Source organism: Lonchura striata, chromosome 1, assembly GCF_050655825.1.
Source record: "Lonchura striata isolate lonStrDom1 chromosome 1, ASM5065582v1, whole genome shotgun sequence".
NCBI classification, from domain to species: Eukaryota; Metazoa; Chordata; class Aves; order Passeriformes; family Estrildidae; genus Lonchura; species Lonchura striata.
In genome coordinates, this window is record NC_140703.1 from 118,611,084 (window position 1) to 118,629,327 (window position 18,244).

The 18,244-nt window shown below is 53.0% G+C and overlaps 1 protein-coding gene across 8 annotated transcripts in view; it reads left to right on the plus strand.

The window, feature by feature from the left end:
• The window catches only part of NUP98 (nucleoporin 98 and 96 precursor), a 35,286-nt gene that overhangs the window by 12,099 nt on the left and 4,943 nt on the right, over positions 1-18,244 (plus strand). For all 8 annotated transcript variants that reach the window (XM_085587732.1, XM_085587750.1, XM_085587767.1 and 5 more), the window contains 17 exons: positions 430-522; positions 878-1,018; positions 1,946-2,079; positions 2,771-2,958; positions 3,819-3,935; positions 4,951-5,255; positions 6,004-6,117; positions 6,835-6,973; positions 7,179-7,356; positions 8,352-8,516; positions 11,358-11,534; positions 12,527-12,677; positions 13,548-13,968; positions 14,756-14,985; positions 15,290-15,559; positions 16,398-16,555; positions 17,420-17,563. In XM_085587732.1, the coding sequence (XP_085443858.1) occupies positions 430-522; positions 878-1,018; positions 1,946-2,079; positions 2,771-2,958; positions 3,819-3,935; positions 4,951-5,255; positions 6,004-6,117; positions 6,835-6,973; positions 7,179-7,356; positions 8,352-8,516; positions 11,358-11,534; positions 12,527-12,677; positions 13,548-13,968; positions 14,756-14,985; positions 15,290-15,559; positions 16,398-16,555; positions 17,420-17,563 (3,125 nt within the window). The remainder of the gene's footprint in view (positions 1-429; positions 523-877; positions 1,019-1,945; positions 2,080-2,770; positions 2,959-3,818; positions 3,936-4,950; positions 5,256-6,003; positions 6,118-6,834; positions 6,974-7,178; positions 7,357-8,351; positions 8,517-11,357; positions 11,535-12,526; positions 12,678-13,547; positions 13,969-14,755; positions 14,986-15,289; positions 15,560-16,397; positions 16,556-17,419; positions 17,564-18,244) is intronic.

The following is an 18,244-nucleotide window of genomic DNA, read 5'->3' on the forward strand; positions in this document are numbered from 1 at the left end:
ACTGTGCAGATCTGAGTTCCCACCTGCTCTGTGGTGAGGGTCAGAGAAATGTGTGTGGTTTAAGCAGGGTGAAATGAGGCTTGTTCCCTCCAGGCACTCAAAAAACCCCTGCATGTTTTACTCCATTACCAGATAAAACAGTATCATGTTAGCCCTGTCTTTCTGGGAAACTGAAGTTTGTAACAAACTGAAAAGCTTAAGAAGGCAGACCAACATTTTTCTGTGCTGCTTTAATGCTATATTTATAACTAAAATGTGTTTATTGCCAGTGAAGTCCCTTCTTGCTGCTTAATCTGTCAGTTTAACCTGCGCTGCTGGAAGCAGTGAGAAATTTGACTTTGGCAGGGCTCTTCAACCCTCTGGGGCGTATTTATTTAAATACATGGTTTTCATTTCATCTCTAATGAGCTGCTCGTTCTGTTGTTGAAGGTTTTGGTGCCAACACTGCTGGAAATAGCTTGTTTGGAAATAAGCCTGCGACTGGGACTCTGGGCACTGGACTTGGAACAGGGTTTGGAACAGGTAAGCAGTTTCCCAGCTCATTCCTGGGCAGCTCCAGCCCTCAGGCTGCAGTGCTGGTCCAGCCTGGGCATTGCCTGTAGCTGAGTTGGGAAAGGCTGGGTGGGGCATGTTTCAGCTTCAAGCCAGGATGGCTCAGGGCAGCTCCAAGGGGAGCTTAGCACAGTGCCAAGTGGCCTGACAGAAACGGGGCAGCACTGGTGGGATTGGTGAGGCTCTGTGCTCAGAGCCTCTGCTGCCTGCAGCGTCCATGGGCATGGAGAGTGTTTCATGCAGTCCAGTAAGGAACTGATTGCTTGTTGTGCCAGTGACCTTGTCAGAGTCCTGTAGTAACTGACAGCCACCTCTCATGTCACAGCTCTGGGGGCAGGACAGACGTCCTTGTTTGGAAACACGCAGCCGAAGCTGGGGGGAACGCTGGGAACGGGGGCCTTTGGAGCCCCAGGATTCAACACATCCACAGCCACCCTGGGCTTCGGGGCCCCCCAGCCTGCCGTAGGTGAGTGTCCATGAGCCTGCTGCTTGCTGCCTTGTTCTCATGGGCCTGAAGGCAGGAGCACACCCTTCCCAAAGGGTTTGGAATGACAGAGCATCTCCTCAGGCCGCTTCTGTTCTCACTCACAGTGCAGACTGTGTTGATGACCCTTTTTCTGCTAGTTATATGGATATTTTTAAAGGAATTCCAAGTTGCTTTATGTGCCAAATAATTACACCTATTTTAGAGCATTGTCTTGAAGATCAGTAACGTTTCCCAAATTGAATTTGGGCAGCAAGAATAGATGTGCACAAAGAAAAGTAAGGGAAGTGCAAAGTTGGATTTTTCAGTACTTCCAGATAGGAGAGGCCTAGAGGGCCTTTATTAACAGGAATGCTGTGCCTTTGGGATAAAAATAAGACGCAGTTGTCTCCAGCTCTCCTGACTTCCTGCAGATCCTGACAGTAAGCTGTTCTTCTGAGAGTGGTTTTGTTGTTCTTTGAGAATGCCTGCATCCCACCCTGTTTTTGTTGGAATTAATAATTAATAATAAATCCAAACAAAATAATTAAGCTGCTTTTGGTGGCTTGAATGTTTCATGGGGTGAAGTCCTAGAGCATTTTAATAGGCATTAAAATGAAATGCTTTAAGACAGAGAGACAATATTTCGAATCCATTGCAGAGGGGACTCTAGAGTTGTATGTTGTGGTAGCAGTAATGTCAAAATTCTGCATTAATTATTTTCCCTGCACACGCTTCCAGAAACCACCAGGACTGACTGTTCTGGCACTGCTCTGTAGCCCTCTGTGTCCTCAGCTTTTCACCCATGAGAACTCTGACTCTGGTTGCACACTCTGATGGAGGAAGGAGATACTCTGGGAGCTGCTGTGTTTCTCCCTGCCCTGGTTCTGTTCCCAGAGCTCTAAAACTGAAATGCTGCTCCTTTTGTAGCTCTGACAGACCCCAACGCCTCTGCAGCCCAGCAAGCTGTCCTGCAGCAGCACCTCAACAGCCTGACCTACTCACCCTTTGGAGACTCCCCTCTCTTCAGAAACCCCATGTCAGACCCGAAGAAGAAGGAAGAGGTAAGTGCCCGTCAGCACTGAGCTCATTTCATGGGTGACAGTTGGAATTACTTTGTGTGCAGTCCTCACTTCAGTGCACACTGAGCAGCCAAGTAGGTTGCTCTCTGTGCTCTGCCAGTGGTGCAGTGGCTTTTTACCATCCAGGACACAGAGGGCTTCATTTTATTCCAGTGGAAAGCTCCCTGCCCATGGCAGGGGGGTTGGAAGTGCATGATCTTTTAAGGTACTTTCCAGCCCAAACCATTCCATGATTTCCTGCTATGGAGTTCCTGTGCTCCCAGCTGCTGATTTGGAATAAATATGGATCGTTGTTAACGCTTGGAAAATAATTGTAGTGCTTTGCTTAGGACATTCCTAGGAGTCTCTGATAAACCTTGCCCTGTTGCTTTGTTCAAAAGATGACAAAACAAACGCTTCCCAGGCTTTTGAGGTGATAGGGGAGGTTCTGGGTGTCTGCTGCCCCTGGGCAGATGCTGGGGGCTGGAGGTGAGTCCTGCCTGGCAGCTGGAGCCCGGGGGTGCCCATGGATCCAGGCTGGTGGCTGGGGCTGTGCGTGGAGCCCCCTAACCTGGGTGCAATTACTGCTCCCCTTTACTTACCACCCCCTTTGCCTTTCAGGGGCCTGGGCTGGAGCACCCTAAAGCTCTGTCCCCGTGCCTGAGATGTCCAACTGTCCATCTTTCTGTTCCAGAGGCTGAAGCCAACCAACCCAGCAGCCCAGAAGGCCCTGACGACTCCCACCCACTACAAGCTGACCCCACGCCCCGCGACCAGAGTGCGGCCCAAGGCCCTGCAGTCAGCGGGCTCGGCCAAATCCCAGCTCTTTGATGGGCTGGATGATGATGAGCCCTCCCTGTCCAACGGAGCCTTCATGCCAAAGTGAGCATCTTTTTTGTCTCTGTGAGAATCTTCTGGAAACTCGTGTGTATTACCCCAAATCTCAGGATTTTGTGCCCTGGCTCAGATTGGAAGAACAATAACAAGTTGTCTGTAAGACTTCACTGGAACTGTTTTCTGTAGAGGAGAGGAAAAGGTTCACTTTAGACTGTTGAGGCCGAATAAGCTGTAAAATGAGGCCAGCCTGTGATGGGAGCAAAGCTCCTATAAAGTCATTGGGGAATTCTTACAAGGAAAGCTTGCACAGGGTAGTACTTCCTGCTCCTGAACTGGGAGTGTCAACAATACTAGGTTTGCTCATGCCCTAAGTATGGAGGCAGATTTCTGATGGTTTTATGCCAGCTCTGGTTCTGTTTCAGAGCCACAGATGTTTCTGTAAGAAATAAATTATGGATCTGCCTAAGTGAAGTTTTGGGTTCAGTTTTTAGCTACATCAGTGGCAGTCACATAGAAAAGGGTTTGGCAAGGTTTGGAGTTGAGTAGAAACAAAAAACTAAATGATTAAGGTGACCCTGCTGTAAAATCAACCTGCATCTGTGGGCCAGACCTTCTGTGCTTCTAGAAAAGCTGATTTAGGAAACAGAGAACACTGTGGTTTGCTGAACTTGGGCTTTGAGCCATTCACTGACTTCTGGTTTTTACACGTCTATATAAAACAAGGCCTTGAGTAGAATTCCCAAAACAATTTTAGGATCTGTTACAGGAGACTTGATGTGTCTGGGTTGTGGGAACATGTCTTAGAGCTGGTTCCTGGTCCTTGGAGCATCTGAATTAAGTATGAAATATACATGTATGCAGTGGATAGATCCAAATTCCCCTTCCTTGCTGCGTTATGTTTTTAGGAAGAGCATCAAGAAGCTGGTTCTGAAGAACCTCAGCAGCAGCAACCTGTTTTCCCCCGTGAGCAGAGAGAACGAGGACCTGGCGTCGCCGTCGGAGTACCCAGAGAATGGGGACAGGTGAGCGAGTCACCCTGCAGGGCAGTGTCCTCAGAAATGCAGACTGGTTCTGCCTGTCCCTAAATTACAGCAGTGCAGCAGCCCCTTCTCAGGGATGTCACTTCACTGTTCCTTGAGAGCAGTTGACCGGCTAGGAGATGCATTTCCTCCGGCACTAACCATGTGTTCTTCCTGTGTGGGCACTGCCAGCTCACCCCACCCAAAATCTGGGTCAGAGAGCAGGGACTTTTGTTCTGGACGAGTCTCTCTTCCTTCCGTGTATCAAGAAACCAGGATATTCCTTGGGAGAAGCGCTAAACCTGACTCTGAGGGGAGAAGAACCTCTGCTGGTCAGTCCTCAGTGATGTGGGAATTACAAGGGAGCTCCACTGATCTTCATGTCTCATATTTCTATTTTCTATGTATGTGTTTTGTACAGATTACAGTGAGGAACCTCTAAGGCTACATCTCTCCCCTGCAAAAGCCAGAATTCCAACCTCCTCTAAAAAGCCTGTGGCCATATTTCAGTTGAACTCTGATTTTTGCTTTGGTTTTCTTTTAATCAGAGTCTGGAAAAAACCTGCCCAGCTCACCATGTTGATTTTATTGAAAGCTACTAAAATAAGAGCTGCTGTGGCAGCGAGGTCACCCAGGCCCTGTGGGTATTGCTGTTACACCCCCTTTTGAGGCTTCTCTCCAGCCTGAGCTCCCTGTTCCACTCAGCTCTGCACAGGGCACGTGCTTTAGTCCCCAGCACGTGGGGGCTGTTCAGTCTCACCACTGTCCTTGCTGTAGCGGGAGCCTCAGTGGCAGAGGCGGTCAGGCAGGAGCAGAGGGAAGGGGGGTAATCACTGACACTGCAGTTGGTGTGGTCCTGTTTGCTCTTTGTGTGGAAAGAGCAGAATTTTAATCATAGAATCAGAGTCTCCTGAGCAGGGAGAGACTCAAGGGATCACCCAAGTCCCTGTCCCTGCACAGGAATGTTGGCGTAAGTCCCTCGGAACAAAGTAATTCACACAGTCCTTCCTCTGCGCAGGTTCTTCCTGTCGGTGCCTCCCGAGGAGAACCACAGGCAGGACGGGGAGCGGGAGGATGAGGAGGAGGCCCACGAGGTGACCAGGTTTTACACCAACCCCATAGCCAAGCCCATTCCCCAGAGCCTGGAGGGCAGCGGGCACAAGTCCCACTCGAGCATGGACGACACCATCGTGGCGCTGAACATGCGCGCGGCGCTGCGCAACGGGCTGGAGGGCAGCAGCGAGGACGCCTCCTTCCAGGAGGATTCCCTGCAGGAGGAGTGGGACAAGGAGGTCGAGCCTGGGGCCCAGCTGCATCCTGCAGGTGAGCCATTGCATGCAGAGCTTTGTGCTCTTTGACACCCTCAGATTTTGCTTTTCCCCTCCTTCCACCAGAATCCAAATCTTGCTTTTCTTGCCTAGTGCAGAAATTTTAGCTGCTGAGTCAGTAAGCATTTTAATTTTATCCCCCAATTTTATATCACATGTGTTGGAGTTCTTTAAACTTGAGAAAGTAAAGGGAAAAGATTCGTTAATCCTTCCAGGTAATACTTCTGTGGCATGTGATGGAGCTGGCAGGTGACATGTGCAAATGAAATGTGTCTAGATATTTTGTAGATGGAGAATGCTTTTGGGAAATAGGAAGATTATTAGACAGATTAACAGATGAAGAATTGGAGTCTGTTAAATGTAGAAGAAGCTGCAGTTTGGTCAGCAGTGCCTGAGGCCCCAGGCTACTAAGCCTGGGAGAGTGTTTCCTTCAGGTGTTGATGCATTTGCAATTTTTCCTCTCCCTGTGCACCTTATTCCCTTCATGTTTGCACACCTGCTGCTCTCTGGCAGGTGCCTGGGCAGAACCTGCCAGAGCAGTTGATTTAAATGTGCTCTGGAGGCTGTGGAATGAAGGTGTTGTGGTATCTGTTGGCTTTGAGTGCCCTGGTTTTCAGTTCCTCTGAGGCTTCCAGCTGCAGCTGAACCTCCAGCTGTTCAGGCTGGCAGAAGAAATGGGATAACAGTCTGAGAATGCTGATACATTGCTGCCAGCCCTGTTCTCAGGGAATGTTGTGTTGCAGGGATCGTCCTGACACGAGCTGGCTACTACACCATCCCGACCCTGGAGGAGCTGGCCCGGCTGACCAACGACAGGAAAGAATGTATCGTGACAGACTTCACCATCGGCCGCACGGGTGAGACCCCCGGCCCAGGAAGGGCCTTCACCCTGGGCCAGGGGTCCTAAAGCTGCAGAACCCGTGTTCCAAACCCTCAGCCTGGCTGTCACCAGTGCCCTTGCTTTGGCAGCAATTTGCATCACAGTATTGTAGGATTTTAGGATAAAATAAATCCCAGTATCACAGACTGATTTGGTTTGGGTAGGACATTAAAACTCATCCCATTCCATGGGCAGGGACACCTTCCACTGTCCCAGGCTGCTCCAAGCCCCAGTGTCCAGCCTGGCCTTTGGCACTGCCAGGGATCCAGGGGAATCTGGGAATTCCATCCCAGCCCTGCCCACCCTGCCAGGGAACAATTCCCAGTTCCCAATCTCCCACCCATCCCTGCCCTCTGGCAGTGGGAGCCATTCCCTGGCTCCTGTCCCTCCATCCTTGTCCCCAGTCCCTCTGCAGCTCTCCTGGAGCCCCTCCAGGCCCTGGCAGGGCTCTGAGCTCTCCCTGGAGCCTTCCCCTTCTCCAGGTTGAATATTCCCAGCTCTCCCAGCCATTTGATATTGATGTCAAAGTTGATAATGCTCCTCCAGAGCTTTCTCAGGGGGAAGGATGTGCCACTTTGCTTGGGAGACAGGATGGGGCTGGGTGGGGACAGGAGGAGCACAGCAGGAACGTGGGCTCTCTGGCACATGACTTTTCACAGACAATTTAATTGTGACCTTTTGGGTTGTTTTGCAGGTTATGGATCGATTTACTTCGAAGGAGAAGTAAATCTAACAAATCTAAACCTGGATGAGATTGTACATATCCGGAGAAAAGAAGTTATTGTTTACCCTGATGACGAAAAGAAGCCTCCCATTGGGGAAGGGTTGAATAGGTAAGTTAGAATCCTGACAGTGCCGTGCTTGCAGGCTGCAACCAAGGGACAAATCCAAATGGTGCGTTGGGTTGACAGTGTCAGCGAGTCGCTTCCAGGTTCCTGAAGCACAAACTGGGTTTAATGTGAGTTTCCCTGGCCGGGGCTGTGCTGGGGCTGTGCCCTGCTGCCCTGCCCAGGTTGCCCAGCCCCTGTCCTGTTGCAGGCGGGCCGAGGTGACCCTGGACGGCGTGTGGCCCACAGACAAGACGTCGCGGTGCCTGATCAAGAGCCCTGAGCGGCTGGCCGAGATGGACTACGAGGGCCGGCTGGAGGCCGTGTCCCGCAAGCAGGGCGCGCGCTTCAAGGAGTACCGCCCCGAGACCGGCTCCTGGGTCTTCAAGGTGAGCCCCGTGCCACCCTGGGCTGCGGGCTGCAGCGTCCCCAGTGTCCCCAAGGCTGGGCACGGCGTCCTGGTGGCTCCTTAACACATCCCAAACGGCGGGGGGGCAGCAGTTTAATCACAGCAAACGCGCTCTGTTACAGAGTGCCAGCAGCAAATGCCATAGAGGGGACAGAAAGGAAATAAACGATAGAGAGGAGGGGAAAGGGGATTATAGCTATCAAATGGAGAGATGAGATCCTCAATGGTCCAGCCACGTGGATTCGCTGTTGTCCATCGGGGTGTCTTCCCAAAAAGTTACAGTTCATACAGTTTTTAGCCAAAGCAAGTGGAATCTGGCCAGAAGGTGGGCAAGATTGCTGGGCCATTGACAAGAGCCCCTTGGTCTGTGAAGCAGGTGCTGGCATACAGGTACAGGGACCAGCCACCACTTGTCACAACCTGCTGGAATGCAGCGTTCTGTAGAAGCACAGCAAGTGCACCTGCAAACAGTCACTTGGCAAGTGTCCACATCCACCTCGGCCAGGCCAGAGCTCCTGTCAGGGGTCTGCAGGGTCCTTGTGATGGTCCTGAGGCAAATGCAGGAAACTTTGGACCATCTCTTACACCAGCTCAAGGCATTTCTGACTTTGGACAGCTGTCTCGAGTCCCTCTGGTGAGAACTGTCCTCACCAAAGCAGCTCCTCCTTCCTGGCAGTGTTCAGGGTTGGGTTGGATGGGGCTTGGAGCAAGCTGGAAGGTGCCCCTGTCCATGGAATGAATGAGCTTTAAGGTCCCTCCCAGTCCAAACCAGTCTGAGGTTCTGTGGTGAAAACTGTGGCCTCAGACCTGCGTAGAGCAGTTGGTTTTGGTCTGTAGAGAGGTTGAATTTATTGCTGGTGTCCCAAGAGTTGTGTGCTAGGACACCTGTATAGGGCACAATTACACCTGCCCAGTGTTCAGGCCTTCCAGAAATTTCCCTTCCTAGCTGTGACACGTTTGTCCTTCTTAACACAGGTAGCACACTTTTCCAAGTATGGCTTGCAAGACTCTGATGAAGAAGAGGAAGATCATGCTTTAAAAGTGGACACCAAGAAGTTAAAGACCATGCCTGTGCCACCCCCAGGGCACCTGCCACCCCAGCAGATGGCCCTGAACGGCAAGCCAGCGCCCCCGGCTCAGGTAGAAGGAGAGCAGTGACTGAAGGGGGTTGATGACATGGAATTTGGAGAATAGCTGGTGCCTGGGAAGGGGGTGGTCGGAGTAACGTGCAAGCTGGAGAGTGAAGCCTTACAGAAACTCTTCTGAGCTCTGCCTGAGTGGCTGTGTGTTGTTTTCCTTTGAGGCACTTGACATTTCAGACTGAGGACGGGGCGGGAAGGCTTTCAACCCTTGTTTCTTGTTTGAATTCTAGTCTGAGTTTGGCAGATTTGCACCTCTTCTGGAAGAACCCTTGTTTTTGTGACTATTAAATGCACGCCCGTAATGCCACCGCCATGTGCTGCCTGCCTGGACAGTGATGCCGTGCACTCAGTTGCCTTTACCATCATTAGTGTGCAAGACTGTCTACTTTTCATTTTAAGAATGTGCTCTATTTTTATTAAAATAATACTTTTTTAAAGGCTGGCTATATGCTGGCTTCATAAACATATATGTGTTGGATGTGACTGCTTTAAACCTTTGCAAAACATCCTTAGTGCTGGGCCCATCTTACACACAGGAATGTTTGATCCAGTTCACTGGGAATACCAGGAGCCCAGGTGGGCAAGAGGCCCATGGTCCCTGGGCTGTGCCAGCCTCAGGGTGGGCACAGCCCCAGGGCAGGGATTGTCCCCCAGGGCAGGGATTATCCCCTGTGCTGGGCACTCTGTGACACCTCCAGGGCTCTGTCCAGTTCTAGGCAAGAGAGACCTGGAGGGGCTGGAGCGTGACCAAGGCAGGGAACAGAGCTGGGAATGGGCTGGAGAGTTCCTGAGGGAGCTGGGAAGGGGCTGAGCCTGGAGAAAAGGCAGCTCAGGGGGGGACCTTGTGGCTCTGCACAGCTCCTGCCAGGAGGAGTGGAGCAGGAAATGGCCTCAAGTTATGCCAGGGAAGATTTAGGTTGGATATTGGGAAAACTTCTTCCTGAAAAGGGCTGTCCAGCCCTGGCAAAGGTTGCCCAGGGCAGTGGTGAAGTCACCTCCCTGAGGGATTCCACAGCCTGTGGATGTGGCACTTGGGACGGGGTCAGCGGTGGCCCTGGCAGTGCTGGGGCACGGTTGGACTTGCTGGGCTCAGAGGCTTTCCTACCTCAGTAGCTCTGTGTTTCTAACCTAGAACTCCTCCCTGGTATCCAGTTTGAGTCTGTGCTGACCATTTCTGTGGCAGGAGAGCAGAGCTCTCCCCACAGGTGATCCCTGTACCTCAATTCCAGAAGCACCATCTGCTGCCTGGGCAGTGCACCCTGCTGCTGGGGCAGGCTGCTGGCTTCTGCATGGAGAATCCCAGAGCAGTGGCCAGCTGCTGCTCCAGCTCTCCAGGCTCCTTGGCTAATTAACACCCAGTCATTCATCCCTCTGCTGGAGTACATCCTTAATTATTTGCATTTTGAGCTGCACACGTGGCTGCCCAAGAGCATCACTTCAGCTCCCCTCCCTGCTTCATGTTCAGACTGGGGGGACCAGAGCTGAGGTTTTAAACACTTGGGAATACTGGAAATGTCACTGATGTTTTCAAATATTCTTGCACAATCCAGAGTACTTAGCAAAAACTCCTCCAGGTTAATTAATCTCTCTGATTTGCATAACATTAACTTAGGTTTTAATTTCTGAAATTAGGAAAAACATCAGTTTCCCAAAACCCTAAGAAACATCATAGCATTGCTTAAAACTTCCCAAGAACTTGGTGTAGAACACGTCCGGTAATACTATTATTTGGGCTGTAAGAAACATTTAGTATCTAGACTTGGTTTTTGTTGTCTTCACTCACAAAGTTAAATATTAATGAATTTATTAATATTGCAAGGGAGCTTGCTGCATTAAAGCCCAATGAAGGGAGCAGTGAAACTTGTGTGTTTGTAACCATATTTTGACTTGTAAATCTGTTCCACACGTGGGGCCAGGCTCAGATTCTGCATCTCCCATTCAGTTCCATCCTTACAGATGTCCCAGGTGCTTTTATCTCAGCTGAGAACATTCACCCCATCCTGGCTGGCTGTACAGAACTAAGCACAGCCTTGTGAGTGCTCCTTAATTCCTGAACAGAACTCCCAGGATGCTCTCTGCCTAGGTTTCCTCACTCCTGTTTTTGCATCACTTCAGTGCTCTGTGCTGTGTTTTTTTCTGGGAAGCTGGAAGTGTGAGGCTTTCATAGAACACAAAGCTGAGTCATGAGATGGTTAAACTGGAACCAAATAGTACAAGGGAGCTCAGGTCTCACAGAGCAAGCTGGGCAAAAGTACAGCCCATGTGAGCAGTTAGCTATGGAATCATGGAAGGGTTTAGGTTAGAGGGACCTCAAAGCCCGTCCAGTGCCACCCCTGCCACGGCAGGGACACCTTCCACTGTCCCAGGCTGCTCTACCAGGGATCCAGGGGCACTACCAGGGATCCAGGGGCAGCCACAGCTGCTCTGGGAACCTGTGCCAGGACCTGCCCACCCTGCCAGTAGCCATGTGAAAAGCAGATCTTTGGGAATGTAGGCTCTGTGATTGGAGTTTGTACCACGGGGGATGGATCTGGGATGGGGGGAGGGAGGCAGGACACACAGAGCTCTTCCTTCCTCGGCATGTGAGAACTGCAGTGCTGAAGAACAGTTTCCTAAACTGAATGGCAGAGCTGGGAAAACTCCAGGAGGGCACCGCTGCTCTGGGACTGCTCCTTCCCTGGCATGGCACACCCCGAAGGTTCTGTGTGTGCATCCCTGACCTTGGTGCACAGCCTTGGCGGAGCCGGAGCGCTCGGCAGTGCCCACGGGTGCTGGTGGGAGCCGTGGCTGTCCTGGCTGAGCTGTGCCCTGTGGTGTGACCTGGCCTCTGTCTCTGCAGCCCCTGGAGCTGGAGCAGCTGGGCAGGGCGGTGGAGCTGGACAGTGACATGGCAGACGTCACCCAGGAGCCAGCCCAGGAGCCCTCGGCAGAGGACGCCCTGGCCGAGGAGCAGGAGGCAGTGCCAGCGTCCACGCACATCGCGTCCAGCCAGGGCATCAACCCCTACGTCCTGCAGGTCAGTGTCCTGCCCTGCTCCTCCCCGGGAAGTGAGCGGAGCCCTTCTCCAGGAGCACGAGGGTGTTCACACAGCAGCCTGCAATGATCAGTGCATGCTGTGGCGTGGGACTGAGCTCACACACCACACCTCTGCCCTGGGGAACGCCCCACGCGTGGAGAGCTCAGTGCTGGCACGGAACACCTGAAAGCCAGAGCTCAGTTTCCAGAGCTCTGGCCTGTGGGCACTGGGATAAGCTGAACTGATACCAGAGCAGCTGCCTTGGGCTCCTTCTGCCTTGGTAGAAAAAAATGTTTTGGGGTAACTAGTCTTGATCTGGGGCTTGGTGCTGATGGTTTTATTTCACAGTAGCACAGAAGATTTGGGTTGGGAAAAACCATAAAGCTCGTCTCATCCCACCCCTGCCATGGCAGGGACACCTCCCACTGTCCCAGGCTGCTCCAGCCCCAGTGTCCAGCCTGGCCTTGGGCACTGCCAGGGATCCAGGGGCAGCCCCAGCTGCTCTGGGAATTCCATCCCAGCCCTGCCCACCCTGCCAGGGAACAATTCCCAATCTCCCATCCAGCCCTGCCCTCTGGCAGTGGGAGCCATCCCTGGGTCCTGTCCCTCCGGCATTTGTAGTTTTTGTGGAAGGACAGAGCCTTGAACACTTTAGGGCTTCTACCTGCAATGACAAATAGACCAGAAGTTATTCCTTAAGCTGGCAAACAGCAGACAGAGCTAAGATCTAAAAAATCAGGATCATTGTGGGATGTCACTCCCAGTGAGTCCTGTGCACTATTTTACAATAGTTGTAAAACCTCATCCATCAGCAACAAGCCTGGGCTCTGCCTCCATTGTTCCTTGGAATATCTGCAGCATGGCTGTGTTGTTTGATCATGTGCTGCATGTAGGAGGTTTTTTTGGGTGGGAAGAGCTATTTTGATGAGCTTATTGAGCTGCTGCTGTGGGAGGGGTTGCTGATGTTCTGGCTTGGCTTCCCACATCCTCAGATCATGAAAGCTTCCTTGCTTGCTGATGACGACGACCTGGATTTGATTCTGGATTATCCTGGGAAGCAGCCTGTCAAGATGGATGCTTCCCAAGAGATCTGCTCCCCAAGGCTTCCTATTTCAAAATCACAAGGACAGAAGAGACATTCAGGTATGGTGAGAAGCCACACAGGTTGTGTGAAGAAAGGTGAATTTTAACATGAACAGGCAAAATCATGGTGTCTGCAGCAGTTCCTTCCTGCCACTCCTTCCTCCTCTCTTCGTTCCCTGCTCCAGCACAAGCCCTGCCCTGATACTCCAGTGCCTGGAGCACCTCCTCACCTCCTCTGAAGCTTGCACTGATATTTTAATTTTTTTTTCTTGTCTTGTTTTTTTCCTGCTTGTGTGGGTTTTTTTCTCCTTTTAAGATCTCCCAGAGGCACTGATTTTGCAGCTTGGTTTGGAGGTGGCCTTTGGTGGGTCTGCTGTGGGCACCAGCTGTGCCCTGCACAGGGGCAGCCCCTACCAGATTCCCCCACTGCCCAAACCTGGCTCCTTGCACTCAGTGGTGCTTTCCATAGGGATATTGGGGAATACCTCTGGGAACAAGCAGGAAGGTGCTCCCTGATGGAGGAAACCCATTCATTCAGATCTGTTAATCAATCAAAGCCCACGTGACTGGCAGGGACAGCCCTGAGGTGTGTGTGGGGCCAGCGTGAGCCCTGGTGATCCGTGTGCCACCCCACTGCTGTTCGATGTCCTGATTCCAACATTAAATCGGGGACTCCTTTGGGAATGGCCCAGTTTGGGCTGGTGCTGTGCCTCTCCCCTTCCTGGAGCACCCCATGTGTGGGCAGTGCTGGAGGCTCAGTGGGACTCAGCACCGCACACAGTCACACTTGGCTCCATGTTCCCATCACACCGTCCAGACATTTGCCGCTGCCTGTTCTGGGAATTCCTGAAATCCTTTCAAAGCCCAGAAATGCCCTGGGAAACACAGGTGCCCTTGCACTGACACGTTGTTCCTGCTTCTCCCCGTCAGCTGCCGGGCTGCTGCAGTCCAAGTTTGCCAGTGTCCTTTTCCACGCCCCGAGTGCTGCTGTGGCAGATGCCAAGGGCCCGAGGACTTTGGGCAGTCCCCCCTCGGCCGCGCCGTGGTCGGCGGCGTCTCCGCTGGCCCCGGCGTTCGCGGTGCCCGCGGCGGCGCCCGAGGTGCAGGTGAGGACGGTGGGGGCGCGCAGGCAGCGCGGGCTCGTCCCCCTGGAGAGGTCCATCACCTACGGGAAAGGGAAGCTCCTGATGGACATGGGACTCTTCATGGGCCGCTCCTTCCGGGTTGGCTGGGGACCCAACTGGACGCTGGCCAATTGTGGAGATCAGTTGAGTGGCTCGAGTGAAGTGGAAGATGCTCAGCTGGAGCCCGTGGAATACGGATTCCTGCCAACTCCTGTGGCTCCCAAATCGTGAGTAGTGGTTTCCTTCAGGATGGATGTGACATTCTCACCCTTCTGGCAGAATCCTGGTTGTGGGTCACTGTTCCTTCTGACATGCAGGAGTGGTGCAAGATGCTGTTAGCCATGGAGATCTCCTTCATGGCCCTTCTCCACAAAAATGTCTCTGTCAAATCCTGGAATAGCATAGTAAGAGGATTTGGTTTTTCTTTTTTATCAAACAAATAGCATTGTCACCCAGCACAAGATTAAAGGGAAGGTTCAGAGTTGTTGTCCAGAAAGCTTCCAATCTCTTGGTTCTCCCTGAGGATATCTGCCCTTCCTGAGGAAGTTCTAGTAATTCCCAGGCACCTTCATAGTGCCTGTGCATCCAGCAGCACATGGGCCTTTAGGGTCTCCATACCTGAACTAGACTGAAATATAGCTCATTTCAGTGCTCCAGAAAGCTTGTCTGGATGTTCTCCAGCATATGTGAAGTGCTGAGGAATGAGCTGGGATGAAGGTGTGCTTGCTGCCTCTGCAGATTTCAGTGAGTCACAGTTTATTCACCAAATCACAGAAGGTTTGGGTTCAGAGACTTAAAGACCATATTGTTCCAACCCACTGCTGTGGCCAGGGACACCTTCCACTACCCCAGGCTGTTCAGGGTCCCAAACCCTGGCTCCAAATCCCAGACTTGCCAGAACCTTCATGCCTTCAGTCATGTTTTAATTAGGACAAGGTGCAGGATGAGCTGCTCCACTTGCATGGAGAACATGCAGAACTTCTGCTACCTGATCTATCTCCTCTTTTCCTCCAGACTCACAGAATCCCCTTTCAAAGTTCATGTGGAAAAGTTGAGCTTGGAGCAGTGGAAAATGGACAGAGACAAGGAGCTGTATCTCACCCCTCTGGAGATAAAGCTGAAGCACAGCACTGTCCACATGGATGAGCCCTGTCCTCTCCTGGCCCCCAACCCTGGAGTCTCTGCTATCCATGACTATGCTGACTGGGTCAGGAATGCATCTGAAGATCCCACTGTGGCAGAGAGTGAGTACAGAATGATCCTTCTCACAGAATGGTTTAGGTTGGAGCAGCCCCTCCCAGCTGTGCCTTGTGCCCACCTTGTCGCGAGGCCAGAGCACTGAATGTTACCTCCAGGGGACACCTGCAGGGATGGGCACTCCAACCGTCCCTGGGCAGCCCCTGCCAAACACACTGGGGACAGTGAACCCTCCAGGGTGGGGACAGTGAACCCTCCAGGGTGGGGACAGAGAACCCTCCAGAGTTATTCTCACATGAGCCTCTCTGAGTTCTGTGCTTCCACTCCTGACGCCGGTGTGTGTCCCCGCAGCCATTGTGAAGCACTGGTGCTTGGCCTGGACGTTGTGCGAGGCGCTCTGGGGCAAGCTGAAGGAGCTGGAGGCCAGCCTGGAGGAGCCCAGCGAGTACGTGCTGGCGCTGGAGCGCCGCCGGGCCTTCTCGCGCTGGCTGTCGGAGACGGCGGCCGGGCGCATCGAGGACGAGGTGGCCCTGTCCCGGCACGGCAGCCACGTCGAGGCTGTGTTCAGCTGCCTCACGGGCAAGAGGATCGGCGAGGCCTGCAGGCTGGCACAGCAGGCAGGTGAGCACCCCGGGGTGCTGGCACTGCCCGGGGAATGGGCACGGCCCTGAGGCTGCCAGAGCTCCAGGAGCCTTTGGCCAGCGCTGCCAGGGATGCCCAAGGTGGGGTTGGTGGGGTCTGGGCAGGGCACGGTGGCACTGGGGGTTCCCTGTGGGTATTCTGTGATTCTGTAAGGTTCCTAAATCACAACTTTTGTGTAGAGGAGAAAGGACACCCACAAAGGGAGTTTAAACTTAGAGGGCTCATAGTCACTGGCTGCTCTGCATGTGGAATGTCCCCTTGTCAGTGACCACAAAATCATGGAAGGGACTTTAAAGTCCATCCAGTCCCACTTCCTGCTGTAGGCAGGGACTCCCTCCACTATCCAAGGTAGCTCCAAGCCCCGTCCAACCTGGCCTTGAAGATTGTGTAGGGGCTGCTGCTGGACTCCCTGGTCCCCTTCACTCTGGCAACTACTCCCAGTAAGGAAGTGCTGCTGGAGTGCATTTGGAACTGGGAGGTTTCATAGCTTTGAATTTTTAATGAATGCTCTTTTTAATTGAGCTTCTGTCCAGACATTTTATATTTGAGTTAAAAACATGTCTTTTCAGAGCCTTATGGCAGGTTTCATCCCTGTCTTTCATACCAGGTGTTTATGGAGTGGTTTATTTTGTAAGAAACATTGGAGTGGTGGCCTCCCCATTCCTGGAAGTGTTCCACGCTCCAGTGGTGGGGCTTGGAGCAAGTGACCTAGTGGAAGGTGTCCCTGCCCGTGGCAGGAACGGGATGAGCTTTGGGGTCCCTCCCAGCCCCAAGGCCTGAGGGGCTCCGAGGTGTGCAGCTCTGGGTGTCCCTGCAGGTGACCACCGGCTGGCGCTGCTGCTGTCGCAGCTGGCCGGGAGCCAGCCCGTGCGGGACCTGCTGACCCTGCAGCTGGTGGACTGGCACCGCCTGCACAGCGACCGCTTCATGCAGGAGGAGCGGCTGCGCCTCTTCGCCCTGCTGGCGGGCAAGCCGGTAAGGACGGCCCCGGGCGCTGCTGAGCCGGGCGAGGGAGCACCGAGGGCCGGCGAGCTGGCCTCAGGTGTTTCCTTCAGCTGCACGGGGCTTTGTCATTCAGCCATAGGTGTTTGTTTCCTTCGGCTGCCCGGTGACATTTCAGGGTCCGAAAGCCAGGCTCACGGGGAGAGTCCAGCTCCCTGTGCCTCGAGAGGCAGGGGCTGCACAACAGTACAAAGATGATGGGCAGTGGGGCAATAGGGAGGGAGTGGCTGAGGGGCATAGGAAAAGGGAAGGAGCCAATGGGGTCTAACAGCTTTTGAGGGAAGCTTCTTGTGCCTCCCTAGCCCAGGGAATGCGTCTCAGGGTCCCCACAACTCCCCATTTTGATGTTGTTAAGAAAGCTTCTCTGAAGGATCAATTCAATCAACACAAAATGATAAAAACAATCAAAAGCGCCCATAAGACAATTTTCAAAATGCAAACAATCCTGAGTGCCCAATGTCCAAACAGATTTTCTGGAGCATGTTAGAGCTGGCAAGAGGGATGGCAAGGTTTTCTTAGTATGCTTTTTTAGGAAACTGAGTCAGGAGAAGGTTTCTTCAGCAGGGTCTGGTTCTCTGAAACCTGTGGCAGTGTTGCTGGCTGTGACAGACTCTGTGTGAGGTGTACCTGTTGGTAACTCCAGATAGAAATCATTAACTTTTAAGAGAAAGATGGTTACCTTAGGGAAACTTTTCCTTTCTTACCCTCCCAATCACCCCCGCTCTGGTGGGCCGTGCTGGGCAGCCACGGGCACTGCAGGGAGGGGCTCCTCTCCCAGAGCCACCTGTGCTGCTGCACACAGCAGCAGGTGTGGCTGAGCAGGGTGTGTGGCACCAGGTGTGGCAGCTCTCCGAGAGGATCAGCGTCAACGTGTGCTCGCTGCTGGACTGGAAGCGCTGCGTGGCCGTGCACCTCTGGTACCTGCTGCCCCCCACCGCCTCCATCTCCAAGGCTCTGGCCATGTACGAGTCGGCCTTTCAGGTGGGTCACTCCCTCCTGCCAAAGGAGCCCTCCAGGGTGCTCCTGCCTCTCTGGTGCTGCGTGGAGGCTCCTGTGAGCAGCCAGGAATTGCTGAGTGTGGGATTGAGCATAGGATGTGGGGGGGAATGGCTTCCCACTGCCAGAGGGTGAGTTAGGTGAGATACCAGGAAAGAATTCCTCCCTGGGAGGGTGGGCATGCCCGGGCACAGGGTGCCCAGAGCAGCTGTGGCTGCTCCTGGATCCATGGAAGCGTCCCAAGCCAGGGTGGACAGGGCTTGGAGCAGCCTGGCACAGTGGAAGGTGTCCCTATGGTAGGGAGTGAAGCTGGATGAACTTTAAGGTACTTCCAACCCAAACCATTCTGTGATTCTATAGAATCATAAATTCTGTGGAGAAAACCCACTTATGGAGTGTTTCCAGGTTTTGTCTAGCTGTTTGACAGCTGGACAAAATTAGGAAGAGGGACAGTGGCCATCAGCAGGAAAGCCTTTTTGAGGCAGGCAGGTTTTCCCACTGGGGTCATTAATCCTCAGCTGCCTAGTCCAGCAGCCCATGGTGCTCCACACCCAGCGTGTGCCCCCTCAGCCCCCCAGACACTGTCCACACCCCTGTGGCTGCATGCATTATGCAGAGCCCTGTGCGCTGCTGCAGAGCTCTCAGCTCTGTGTGCAGCAGGACAAA